The following is a 14270-nucleotide window of genomic DNA, read 5'->3' as shown; positions in this document are numbered from 1 at the left end:
TGAACAGCAGGAATAATAAATGTTAGAAAATTATAGATTTATATTTATATATATTAATGGGAAAATACTTTGACCAAAGCCACTATAAAGTATGCTTGTTTTTCTTGTTTTTTTTGTTGTAAAAATCTTCATTTAAATCTACAATTCTATCTCAGGTAAAACAAAACTATGGAAGCCCGTTTCCGCCATTTGGAGAAAAAAAAGTCAAATGCTATCTCATAATTATGAGATAGCATTTGACTTTTTTTTAAGTGGCGGAAACGGGCTTCCATACAAACTAAAGCGTGGTTACTTAATTTATTTTGTTTTATCACATCATTAATTTATGTGTTCCACTTAATAGTGCAGGTGTTACTCCACAGTTGTGTTTTTTTTATTACTTTTATTGTATTACACTATCCTTGAAGCATGTTTAATTGTGTATTGTCAAGTCAAGTCCCCCTTGTTAATATTGCACATTTAAAACAACAGGCATTAAGCCAGTGTATTCCCATACAAAAACAAGACTGGTAAGTTGAAACATTAGGGTTAAGACCATTCAGTGTAATTTTGAAGGGCAAGTTCATGTTTGTAAGTTCGGTTAAAACCCTACAAAAATGATAGAAAGTATAAATTATAAGCTCATTCTATATTATTAATTATGCACAGTTACCTGTTTGAATAAATATCAAGGTGAAGCCCCTACAATAATGTTATTTATGTAAATTTTCCTAAATAATTTAAGCTAGAGGTTAAACCCCTAAATTATTAATTATGCAAGCTTACCTTTATAATTTAAATTTTAGCATTAAGCCCCTACAATATTATGAATCATGCAAATTATCCTATCTAATTTAGATTTTAACCCTTGTGTTGTCTTCATTAAATAAAAAATATTGTTTCCTTGTCTGAAAAAAATCCAAAAATCCAGCAAAAAAATCCCAAATTTCTGAAAATTTGCAAAACCTTCAGGAAGAAAATTCCAATAATTCCTTAAAAGTTTCTCTTAAAAGTTTTATTTTTAAAAAAATCCTCCAAATGTGGCAAGAAACTTCTTGTAAATATTTTCAACAAATGAGTAAAAATCTTCCAAAAAAAATCCTAAAAATATCTGAAGTGATTCCATATATATCAATAAAACTTTAGAGCCCTGTATCACCAGATACAGCAATGAGGTCCTCAGTGGGAGCTGAAGCTCTGTGCAACTAATATTGTTATTGTGGTTTTGCTGCTCTATAGTTTGCAGACACTAACAGACCTACAACAAACCAAACATCAAGAGGAGCTGCATTTTTCTCTCTGGCTGCATCCTGATAAATTGATTAATCTATGATATCAGCTGCGTTGATTAGCAAAAATCAAGTATGTAAACGTAGTGGCAGCTCTTCATGTTACCATGGTAACAGACCAAGACTAGGCTGCATTAAATTGGATATTGTTGCAAAATGCATTCCCTTTCGCATGCCTGTTGCTGTGTTTTAAGAAAAAAAAAAAAACAGATGGGGCCCTAAATCTCCACGACAACGCTAAGTGGAAATATCTAGGGATTGGTTGGCTGCCAAAAAAAGATGCCTTGACGCCTCATTGGTGCTGCAGCAAAGCACCAATGAGGCGTCAATGAGCCTCCATGAAGGTAAATATGTCCACCTTAATGTTACATGTATTCCTGCTGCTTAGCTGTACAATAATAAATGAAACAATCATTAGGAAACCCGTTGTTTCATACATCTGTAGCTTTAATTTAAATGTTTTTCCAACACACAATTTATTTTTGCTGTAATTGCCTGTTTAATTCCAGATCTTGAGCATGACAATGACTTTTATGTCTGTAAGGTGATGCTTTGGTCGAAAACGTTTTTGCAACAGTTTGAACTCGATGATTCACTCAGGAAAAAATGCACATCATCCATCCAGTAGTGCACAGAAGAGGCTCCACAAGTGACAACTGCATGAGGAAATGCAGTTTTTTAAAGCAACCTGTTAAGCCTCAGCAACCACAGGGAGCAGATATTCTGGGAGAAGATGGAGGCTTGTTCTTATTGCAGCATTAAGAGTCAACAGGGACAGAGAGGTTAGTATGTCTGGCAGAGATTTACTTAATTTATAATGCAGAAAATGAGTATGAAGAAGAGGATGGCTTGAGATTGTGCAGCGCTGAAGGCCCTCAGGTGGCAGCTTGCTTTACTGACTTGGGCCTTCATCAGGAACTGCACATTACTTAATGAAAATGCATCCTTTTTTTGACATAAATGCCTTCTGCCACTATCCTTTCCTCCCTTTTTTGCTGCCTGGGAAGCATAATGGGATAACTGTGGAGCAAACACAACACCTGGACAGCAATCACAGCTGCTAACTTCTTTAAACCTCTAAGGCAGCCAGAAGAAGCTTAAACCAGACTGTTGGCTCAGATTTTCCTTTTTTTTCTCCTCTGCTGGCCTTATGCACCTCTTACAAAACTAAAATCACACGTTACAGTGGGATACAACTGCAAGCTGTGTTTTGCTTTGCTTTTTTCTTCACAAAAAAATGAGTAAGGAATGGAGGGAATGCAGGAGAGGGAGGGAGTGAGCACCAACACAACAGCTCAAATGAGCATAATCCACTGGTCCATTGTGTTTATTGTTTCAGTCAGATCAAGACAGTTTCTCGTGAAAGATTTCTGGCCATTCAATGTCCAAATACTATACAATCCGTTCAAGCACATTTCTGCAAAACTATACATAATCATCTCAAAACAAGACACCATCATTTTACAGTAAATATACATGTTAAATTTCTGTTATTTTAAGGTTTAGTCAAATAGTTTAGATTTTATTTAAGGTGATACAAACTAAACTACAACAAAGGGTTCAAACATCTCAGCTTAAAGTAATTTTATCCTCATTTTAGTTTATTGAAATACTGGCAATATCATTAAAAATATCTCAAGACAAAAGTTGTATTAAATATTTCAAACTATGTATCAAAACATGATCCATTTCTCTTTAAATTAGTATTGCACAGAAGGTTTTCCATAATATATCGGCTCTAATAAAACTTAAGAGGCTTAAAATCCAAGAGCGCCTCAGAAACATTGTACTTGCTTCATACCTGTTAATCTTGCTGTTGCAAACAAGAGGCAAGTTCTTTAAAAAATAATCCAGAAATTACAAATCCATTGCTCTATGTGATCTCAGAACTGTACAGTTACATTCAATTAGTGCAAACCTCCTCCACAACACAAGATGAAAACCGTGAGGTGACGCTATACGTTCCTATTGATGCTACATTTCCTCTTGCAGGTAGAGAGTGGAAGGACTGCTGTAGGGTGCAGAAGGCGGCAGAGCAGCCGGGCTGTCCTTGTTGGCCTCCAGGAATTGGCTGCAGGCACAAAAACTGCTGTAGAAGCCCGAGGAGAGTCCAGCGATGTCTGTGGAGATGTAGGGGAGGACGCCCGGTGTGGCCTGGTTGTAGTAGGTGATCTGAAACCAAAAGCACAGAATTTATATATTTCTTTGCTTTAGTCCTGCAGGTGTGAATACTTGCAAGCGCCGGTGTGACATGCAGTGCAGCTGAAAGTAGTGCGAGCTCCTCTCATTTGGCCAACCTTGGTGAGAGTGCTGGACTCCTCCCAGATGGCGAAGCCAGCACAGAGCACCTCTCCCCTGGTGTAGTCCTCAGTGGGCGGGTGAGTGGGCAAAGTGACAGAACGCAGAGCGATCAGATACGGGTCGCTGAGAGGGACAGAAGTGGATAGAAGCAGGTGATTTAATGAAAATGCAAGCAGCAGGATTGTAATGTAATGCATGCATAGCTGCATACAACATGGCATAAGGAGGGGAAAGAAACCAAAGAGCATAGGAGATACTGTTAGAATAAAGAAAGCTGCAAAGTGGCAAAACGTAAAAGGTTATTCCATCACAAATTATGGATATTTAAAATGTTATCTGGGAAACTGACTGGGATATCAGGGATTTTTTAACAATTACACGGCGACCCACTTTCAGTATGTTGTGTCGCACATCGAAATTTGAGGATATATTGGGAGGACAATATCTCAGGACCTATTAAAGATATAAGCTAGAAATTTTCTTTGTTATTTTCCATCATGTTGGTGATTCAGAATCTGCAATGTTGGAGAAGTACATTAAAGAACCTCTGATTATGGGTGAGTTGAAATATGAAAAAAAAATTGTAAAAAATTGTAAAATCTGTAAAATTGTAAAATCTCATCTTTACATGACGACACATTAACAAAAAACTGATACTGCAGAAGTCAAATCCTGATATTTTCTGAACTACATGCAGTTGGATGCCACAATGACACAAAATAAAACATAAAGAAAAGTTTTTAATATGAAATACTTGCCACAAACTAAATTAAAACTTATTTCAGCTGAATTTTCAGAACTGACTGAGTAGGTATTACAAGTTGCACCACAGAAACAGAAATATTGTTAGATAACCTAATCCAATTAGAACAGAGTTTTGGGGTTTTAAAAATGAAAAAAAAAATAAAAATTTTCTAAATAGAGGCATTTGCCATTTTCACAAAATACTGCTAGGGTTAGGGTTAGGGTTCATATTTTAACTAACCTATAATCAGAGACAATTTGATTTGCTTGATCAGTATTGTGGATTCTGCATCAATAACAAGATGAGAAATAAAAAATAATCAGGCTTTTGTCTTACCTGAAATATTGTCTATCAAACAGCATCAAATTTCAATGCAAGAAAAATGTGTTGAAAGTGGGTCAACAGGTCAATTTTTAAAAAAAAAGAAATCTTGGAAAGCCTTAATTAATTACATCAAGCATAAATTCAAAAAATATATCTTTAAAATTATGTAGATTTTATGCTATAAAAATTTCAGGTAAATCAGGGATAGTTGATGTTTTTTGTGATGATCTGAGCTGGAATGACCCCAAAGCGAGTTAACCTCACAACACCTGGAGTCACATGGTTTCCTTCTAGACGCCAGCAAGATAAAGTCCTGCCCTTTGCCTCCTTTTCTGACGGAGGGTGTAGCTATGCGATAAAGGGTGTCATCCTCATCCGCCTGGTTGATCAGATCACACTCCCTGCAGTTAAAACACAGTAATCAACATGTAAAAAACATACAACAGATTCTAGAGATGTAGCACGTAGCATAGCATCACTGAAATCAGCTGTATTTGATATGCAGTGCAGATAAATGGGTGTTTTTTTCACCATATGCCATCAAAGGGCCACATTGTTCTTATCTGCTTTTACTCCATTACAAAATGCTAAGTGTACTGCAAGGCTGCTTGAATAGATATAAATAATTTTGGACAAGTTATTTTTTAGTAAAACTTAATAATACCAATAAAAATACAAATGCAGAAAAAGTTCAAATTCATTATAAACATCTAACACCAAATTCACGATAAATCAATGCTTATCATTGTAGGTTAGATTATTTCTTGAGATTCAGTTCAACTGTTTGACCAATGAACCAATGTTATTTTCAATAAAGCCACATTGCCAGCATGGTAGAAACTAGATGGAAATAACACTGGATCAAACTTTACCTAATAATATATCACTCTGGAGGAATCTAGGATTATTCTGCTGTAAGGTGCTCTGAGTCAGATGATGCCAAATGCCAAATATGTGCGTGTTACTGACTCATAATGGCGATCCCACTCCTTTCTCCTCCTCAGATCTGACAGTAGATGGAACGTCTGCTCTGCTGGGACGCTGACATACATTTCCACCTTAAAACAAAGCATGTGGTTTTCCTCCAGCGTGTACAGTCTGACCTAGGAATGAAACAAAACCACAAACAGGAAGTTCAGTATCTATAAATATGATTCAATCAGGTGTTAAACATGTACATGTCAGATTTGGCTGTACAGGAGATGATAGATGCCGTAATTATACACATTTTAATAATGGCTCTTATAATGTCCAAGTTTTCTGACTTCCTCTGCAGTATTACACAATTCCATTAAAACAATATGGCCCACATTTTGAGCACCCCACTGTGACTGAACTGGCTCACCAGTTCAAAATAATACAAATCCAAATGGATGCAGGAAACCCTGACAGCTGCAACTATTTAGCGAGCTATATCCTGGTAAGAAATACAAACAATCCTGACCTTATTTTTCTCAGAAGTTAATACCCAGTTGTTCCTGGTATCCATTAGTTTCAGTGCCGATACGTTGTTGTAGCTCAGGTACATCTGAAAAAACAAAGGATCGACTGAACTCATAAACTTTAATACGGTGAGGATATCTCATCAGCTTTGCTAGATTTGTGTGCCTCCGTTAAAAAAAACAACAAAATACCTGGTTACTGGGATCCCAGGGCACAGACAAGGGCACTTCAGTTTGTTTGCAGGTGATAATGTATTTCCTGTAAACATGAAGCAGAGCAGTGGAATAATGAACCATCAGACCCGACCAACGTGAACAGTTTTGCTCAGAAGATTATACTGGAGGCAGGGTGTTTTACAGTCGAACAATGAAGTTTTTATGCTTGACAGACTCTGAAGCAAAGTCTGCAAAGCTGTGATATGTTGCTCTGCCAAGTCATTTGCTGCAGCAAACTCTTGTGGACAATGAATTCTGTTGCATGACACTAGGAAGACAGTGCAATAATGACACGGTTTTATACTGCATCCAGTGCTTTATGCTACATAAGGTTGCATAATTGTATTTTTATATATGAACATATGTTTTTCAGCAAATTGGTTGCTTTTGTAATAGTTAATGTTGATCATCATTTAGTTTCAAAGGAAACCATTTCTGAGGGGTTGCAAAATAGGAAGCATATCTGCAATAAACTAACATCAGCCCATTGATAATCAATAAATAACTCTCCCTGATGGTTTAATGGAAGACACTCACCTGTCAAGACGAATCTTCTTCCTGGCAATAGCTTCTTGATAACGTCTTTTTCCATCCTGTAAAAAATGGGAAAATCAGACACTGAAATCCTCACAAAAAGACTCATCTTAGGTGAACTTTGTTGGAAAAGCTTTAAATTGTATTTTTGCACTCTCTGGCCTCTGAAAAAGCAAAAATAGTGCACTTAGACACCAACCACAGGCTCAGGTCGTAGTCGTGGCAACGTGCGTGGTTTCCTGTCACTGTCCAGCACCTCGAAGGTCATAAAGGCACTATTTATATGGCGCAGAGGCTCTCCTCCCTGGTAGGCCTCCGCACACACTCCCACCTCCATGCTGGAACACACCACATACGCACACGGTGGTTCATAGAAAAATATGCACAGATACACTTTGACATCATGAATGTTAATATTTTACTGGATTTCTTTTGTTATACTGTGGAGGCTCACCTGTGCTTGAAGGCATTGTTAACAATAGCTTTCAGGACCAGTCGGTCTCCAATGTGAGACGGGCCTCGGAAATGGAACATGTCGATGGTCCTCAGGGTCGGATGAGCATTGCACAAGCGACTAGGTCAAAATACAGAGAGAAAACAGCAGCATGCTTGTTTGGCCTCACTGCTTCTTAGAATACAAGGGACACGCTGTTATCTTTTGGAGACTTACTTATTCACTGTCTTTCTGAGAATAAGATGAGAACATTGACAACAATAGCATATCTATGTGGTCAATATGAAGCCACAGCCGACAGTCAGTTAGCGCTCATGCTTCCTGGACTCTCTGCTCTTAAACTCCAGCTAACAGGTTTAACCCTCGTGTCGTCCTGCGGGTCAAAATTGACCCATTCTAAAGTTTGAAAGTGTGGAAAGAAAAAAAATCTATTTTCACAGTGAAACTTCTGATGTCCACATTTTCAAGATTTTTAGGAAATCTCTGAACATTTTTTGGTGGAAAAAAAAAAGTTAAAAAATGTTTAAGAACATTCACAAAAAATCACATTCACAATTTTGTGAATGTTCTTAAAGAAACTATTAGAAGTTTTACTGATATATATGGAATCACTTTAGATATTTTTAGGATTTTTTGGGAAGATTTTTACTCATTTTGTTGAAAATATTTACAAGAATTTTCTTGCCAAATCTGGGGGATTTTTTCAAAATATAATTTTTAAGGGAAACTTTTAAGGAATTATTGGAATTTTCTTCCTGAAGGTTTTGCAAATTTTCGGAAAATTGGGGAAATTTTTTGCTGATTTTTTTGATTTTTTTCAGACAAGGAAACAATATGTTTTGGTGCCCGTAAATGAAGACAGCAGGAGGATTAAATCAGTCAGTCAGTTTGTGTTTTCCACAGATAGCATTAATAGCAATAACGATATTTATAGTTTTCCAGGTTTCTGGGAGACAGCAGTGGTGCAGCTTTGGCAAAGTGGCTGCAGGTTTGCATCAAGGTCATCTTTTCATTTGCAAATTAGACTTGTGGAAAACTTGCAGTAGATTTCTGGCTCACTTTGTGGAAAACTTCATCCATTAGCTGACCCTTTTTTAACCTTCAGAGGGTCTCAGGGGAGGCTGGATAGTATTCCAGTGACACTGGCCAAGACACAGTGCTGGTTATCAGTGTATCGCAGAGCTAACACAGAGAGATATTCATGTTCATTGCCATACTTGTGGTCAACTTAGAATCAACATTTAACCTACCATGCACGTCTCTGGACTGTGGGAGGAAGTCAGAGGAAATTAATGGAGGCACGAGGAGAACATCCGACCAAACCCACAAATCCACAACCTGGTATTTGTGAAGCGACATTGCTAATCACTGTGAAAGTACTAAGGAAATCACTCTGAAGACATTGCAAAACTCCATAAAACCTGAATCTGCTGCAGACTTGCTGCAAACCTGTGAAAGGTTCTCTACAAAGTGAGCCAGAGGTCCACCCTTACTGTAGTTTGCATATGAACTTATGACTTTGCTGCAAATGTGTGGTAACATAATGCTTGAAATGCTACTTATGGAAAACAAAAAACACAAATGTCTGCCACTAATGGCATACTTGTGACCAGAAGGTTAATAGAAGTTTTGCCCTATTGGCAAACTGTGGTGGCAAACCAACAGTGAATGTGTTTGTAAGTAGCGGCAAAGTTTTCAGTATTGGTGGAATGTTGCTGGAGGTTCGCCAACAGCGACCAACACTGGCAACATGTTTAACAAACTGATGTCTTTGCTGCAAATTACCCACAATTTCGCTGCTAATACTTTGCTTTTCGAAGGGCTGCTGGTAACCTAATAATGAATCTAAGATCATTATTGGTATGAATCAAACACAACATAATGTTTTGATCACAGCAACATTATAACAATCAATAATGGTTCCATAATTTCCAGTCTTTATGTAAAGCAAAACTAAATACCTGCTAGCTGTAGCTTCATGTTTACTGCAGAGAATAGTATCAATTTTCTCATCTTCCTCTTGGCATTAAACTGCCTTTAAAGCTTTATTAACTGTCATTTAATCTGTGAAAATGTAAATACTGTTGCACACCATGCTGCGATTGTCGCCACATTCTCCATCCAGGCCATGATCTGGCCTCCAAACGTGCTGACTTGATGGTTGGCGTGAGGCGGCAGCACCAGCTCCACGCTCTCAACTCGTGTCCGCTCAGCTGGCACAGCGTCCTGATACTCCTGACATTCTCCTGGTGACAGAGCGACAAAAACAAGGAGCTTCAATCAATCTGATCTTCAAGAGCTGTGTGCTGTGAAGCCTCATCTCTGTGTACCCAGCTGAGCTGTGCTGCTGCTCAGTAGGTCTGTGATAATCTCAGCGTGGATGAGCCTCATCCTCCTCCGCTCGGCTGCCAGGCTGTACTCCATCTGCTCCATTTGTGTGTGAGGAATCACCTGCTTCAGCTGGACCTGTGAGCACAAAGCGCACACAAACCCAGAAGATGTGGAACCAGCTTTGCTAAAATGCATTTCTTCCCTTATTTTGGTGCTTTCGCCTTACCTTCCCAGCTTCAGTTCGTCTGGCAACAAAGGTGGCGAAGGCGTGGCAAACCTTCCACTGCCTGTCAGTGTAAAGGTCCTCACATGTCACCAGTATGCCCACCTGGAATGAAAAGAACCACCACATTTAATACATTCTTTCTCCAAATATGTAAAGATTCACTATGCAGGAATCACAAAACATCCACCAACCTCCATACTGGACGTAAAGGCTCTATTGACCTTCGCTATAATGTTGACCACCTTCCCCACCCTGCAGGAGACACACACAGATCTTCTCTTTACTGTCAACACACAGCAGTGATTGTACCCAACACAACATGAGACATAATGCTCAGTCAACACCAACACAAGTTTGGCCATCAATGTCTACAATTTATTGTTTATAACTGAAACAAACATTCCCAACATTCTCATGAAGCACCGAGAACGGTTTTAGAACGCTTACAAGACAACGCATGAAGTCATTTTTTTCAATAAATGCATTTATTTCATACATAAACTGTTGTTTTGGAAGAAAAAAAAAGATTTTTTAGTAGCATTTATCCATCAAGCTTTGGTGAAAGTTGTCTTCATGTTAGCCAAAAAAAAATCCCCCCTCTTTCCCTTATTGTCTCTGCATACAGTACTCAGTCCTTGGTAGAGCGACATAGAGGTTAATACTTTACCCAATAGTGTGTTCAAAATTGATGTCATCCACCGACGCAGTGATGCATGAACAACCTGCATGTCTCTCAGCTGGGATAGGAGAGATTACACAAAGAAAAGTTAGGTAGTACATCACAAATTATCTGCAAAACAAGCACAGTAAAAGCTTACAATCTGTAAATATGTTTAAATATGAAACTATACAGGGAGAATTTATCAAACAGAAAACGTCAAACCTGATATACATTTTTCTTTCATGCAACAGCAAAACTTATCACTACATTTGTCTTATCTTTTCTTGGTATATTGAAGTATTTGAATATGAAATGAGTCAAATTTGATCTAGCATGTCTGAGGTTTGCCTTTTGCCCACTATTACTGCACAAATGAGGAGCACACAAAAAATAGCTCGAAAAAAAAATGCCCCAGTTTGAACTTAAGCAATTTTTATGGCTGTAGATAACACAATCACAGCTGAGTGTCAAGGTACATCTTCAGGAGTCAAACCTGAGGACAGAACTAATTAAGGCCAAGACTAAATCAGGTAAACAACTATGATAACTGAAACGCAGTGTACAACTAAATAACTGCAAATGTTAGATTGCATTTTCAGCTGTTTCTGCATGAAGTTTTTAGATGCAGAAACTTAAACATGGGTCTATTCAGCTCTTTTTGCACTTGGGCTCTGAGGACTTTGGCAATGCGCTGAAAAGCTCATGCCTTTGTAGATCTAAATGCTGGAAAAGCATCTGAAAAAACAACTTTCTGTATCTGAGCACCTACTAATTACCTTCTGTGACGACTGGTGCACGTTTGTCTGTGCACAACATTATTCAAAAACAGAGTAACAGATTTGGATGAAATTTTCAGGGAAGGTCAGAAATGACACAAGGACCACCTCATTAGATTCTGGCAGTGATGCAGCTTACAGTCTGGATCCATGGATTTGTTACAGATTTCTGTATCATTGCCAGATAGCGGGACGGCATCACTGTAACCATGACAACAAGTGAACCCTACATCAGCTGCCTGCTGACGATCACATGATTGTGATCCTACTACAAATCCACCACTGAGGACTTATCAGGACTTATCCGTCAGAAATGATCCAAGGAACAACTGATTAAATTGTGGGGGTGTTTCTGAGTCCCATCAATTCCCGCCGCCCGCTACATATTTAGGTCACGTGATTCGGTATCCGTACATAACGTACACATGTATAACACACACCTGTGCTCAGCGCAAGGTCATTCTGTTTGTGGGTACATCTATATTACATGGACACATTCTATGTTGCCGTGATTTCTGATCATCAATAACTAATAAAAATGTGCTTTTCTTGTTATCTATGCACATATTAGATTAGATTATTTATTTATTTATTATGCACTAAAAGATAAGCTAATTTCACTGCAATAACAATAAAGACATATCCTAATCTATTCTATCCTAAAAGTTTACTACAGAAACTTCAGAGATGTGGGTTTCAAATCTGTGTGAATTTGCCGTGAAGCGAGGTGAAAGTGAACGTGCATTTCTGTGCATGAAGTTTAGTAGAGCACAGAATGTATGGAGCTGTGCTGCGATTACAAACCAAAGACTGTTGCATACCTTTGATCAGTACTGAATTCTTACCATGCATATGCCTGCATCCTGGCTAATGTTGCAACCATGGTGCATGTGCAGCTATTTTACATCATGAACGACTTGCCATAAAGCTGGGGTTTAGGTTGTTGTAAGCAACTGCTGAGTTTTTGTTTGTGGTTTTAATGTGAATTTGCTTTGGATAACTAACTGCAAACGTGAGACATTTCTGACCCTGTCCTACCCGATAAGCAGGCCGTGGAGTCCATCCACTTCAGCAGCTGTCCGGCACTCAGCTCCCCGCAGTGGTTTGCGTGGCAGGGCAGCACAATTTGACTCATCTGCACTTCGGTGGGGTTTCTGTACGCTTCCTCGCTCTTCTGGATGAACAGAGGGTCCAGCGTGGTGTCGACATCTTTCTGCTCTGTCGTCATTACTCACAACTATATGGAAAGACTGAAAAATAAGATACAGATAAATCGAGACACTGCGTGCTTCATCCCTAGTGTAGCAATATTGAAACGAAAACACATATATCACATCACAGCGAAAGCAGTTTTCTTTCCTTCTTGTGTAATTCAAATCTATATTCACATAAATGTACAGCACATACACGACTGTTCAAAAGTTTGGGTTACTTTGAAATGTCTTTATGTTTCAAAGAAAAACTTTTTTTCAATGAAGATAACATGAAATTAATCAGAAATCCAGTGTAGACATTGTTAATGTAGTAAATGACTATTCTAGCTGGAAACAGCTGATTTTTAATGGAATATCTCCATAGAGGTACAGAGGAACATTTCCAGCATCCATCACTCCTGTGTTCTAATGCTACATTGTGTTAGCTAATGGTGTTGAAAGGCTCATTGATGATTAGAAAACCCTTGTGCAGTTATGTTAGCACATGAATGAAAGTGGGAGTTTTCATGGAAAACATGAAATTGTCTGGCTGACCCCAAACTTTTGAAAGGAATTCAAAGTCAAATCTGAGGAATATCTAGCATATCTAACATTATTAAGGTCACAATGCCTACAATTTGTTCACTACAAATCTGGAAACTGCAGCTAAATTGCACCATAAGACCTGAAAATAAGCTTTAAATAATCTGTTTGTAGTTTGAAGAATTGCTCAACCTTCTTTCCTTCACCTCTAGGTAAAGGATCAGGATCAGAAATGTAACTTTATGTCGGAACATTTGATGGAAGCACTGTACAACTGTGCAAATTTACAGTTTTATTGTAAATAGTGCAGGCTCAGGCTTGTCTGTAGTATTTCCAGGCATAAATGTGGTCATTCATGGAATAGTCACCTGTTATCATTACCAGAGGCCGCGGTGACCTTTAAAATGTTAAAAATAACACTACATTCACCCCGAACCGCTGACAGTTAATTATAAAAATGCTACAGGGACTATTTCAGTGGAAGTCTTCCGCATATCCTGTGGAAGTCGTCACCAGTAAACATGTCGGGAGTTAAACAAACAAACACAGAAAGTCTTACTGAGGTTGAAAGTTTCTGCAGCAGCTGAAGCGCTTGAATCCTGCGTCGCCTTCCACGTTAAAACCGGCTGAAAGAGCAACATGCGACCCGAACCGCGGCTCTGCTCGTTTCTGCCATTCCTCTCCAACTGAAAAAAACACAACAAGTTCCACCACTGGAGGGACGAGAGCAGCCTGCAGGGCGAGTTGCTTTTAAGGTGGTATTACCGCAATCTCATGGTGAGGGGCGACGACTGGCAGGAAAATAAAAGTCTGTGGCGTCGTATAATAATTTCAGAATATTTTATGAATACAAGAGTGACTGCTTTTTACTTATTTTTTAAAAACTGCAAGCTAATAATTTTATTTGTTGATTTTAGGAATTTTCTCTATCATAAATAACAATCCACTTGTGAGGACCTAAATCTACACAAGCTTGAATTTTTTTTTTTTTTTTTTTGCTATTGAAAAAAAAATTGCTTGCTAAATTACATGACTTATTTTATCCTATGCAACTCACTTTTACTTATTTAATTATTTTTTAACATTTTGGTTCTGATGTGGCAAAAATCTATTTATTTATTTATTTTTACACTTTATTGCCGAAATTTATGGAAGATGCTCCGACATATATTGGTTGAATATACCCACTAAAATTAGTACCATCAGTAGAAAAAAAAAAGAAATGGAGAAGAATAAAGCGTTGAGGTATTATTTTA

At 38.1% G+C, this 14270-nt stretch overlaps 1 protein-coding gene across 1 annotated transcript; it reads right to left on the bottom strand.

Annotated features, from left to right (window-relative positions):
* Positions 1-2577: 2577 nt before the first annotated feature.
* acot11b (acyl-CoA thioesterase 11b) lies at positions 2578-13730 on the bottom strand. Its single transcript, XM_023293174.3, has 16 exons — positions 13574-13730; positions 12317-12528; positions 10509-10578; positions 10033-10093; positions 9842-9943; positions 9615-9750; positions 9377-9530; positions 7285-7404; positions 7030-7168; positions 6834-6889; positions 6273-6339; positions 6083-6166; positions 5608-5741; positions 4908-5039; positions 3566-3692; positions 2578-3440 (listed from the first exon to the last, which is right to left on the bottom strand). Exons 2-16 carry the CDS (start codon positions 12504-12506, stop codon positions 3243-3245), a joined length of 1770 nt encoding a protein of 589 aa, XP_023148942.1. The 5' UTR covers positions 12507-12528; positions 13574-13730; the 3' UTR covers positions 2578-3242.
* Between the last annotated feature and the right edge of the window lie 540 nt (positions 13731-14270).

The sequence above is a fragment of the Amphiprion ocellaris genome, chromosome 2, assembly GCF_022539595.1.
Source record: "Amphiprion ocellaris isolate individual 3 ecotype Okinawa chromosome 2, ASM2253959v1, whole genome shotgun sequence".
Taxonomy (NCBI): domain Eukaryota; kingdom Metazoa; phylum Chordata; class Actinopteri; family Pomacentridae; genus Amphiprion; species Amphiprion ocellaris.
This window is presented reverse-complemented; position numbering and strand designations above follow the sequence as displayed.

Coding starts and splice junctions, on each gene's coding strand:
- acot11b (XM_023293174.3), bottom strand. CDS start 12,506: ATGACGACAGAGCAGAAAGATGTCGACACCACGCTGGACCCTCTGTTC. Junction 3,693..4,907: donor AGGAAACCATGTGACTCCAG/GTGTTGTGAGGT, acceptor TGTCCCTCTCAG/CGACCCGTATCTGATCGCTC. Junction 3,441..3,565: donor AGTCCAGCACTCTCACCAAG/GTTGGCCAAATG, acceptor TTTTGGTTTCAG/ATCACCTACTACAACCAGGC.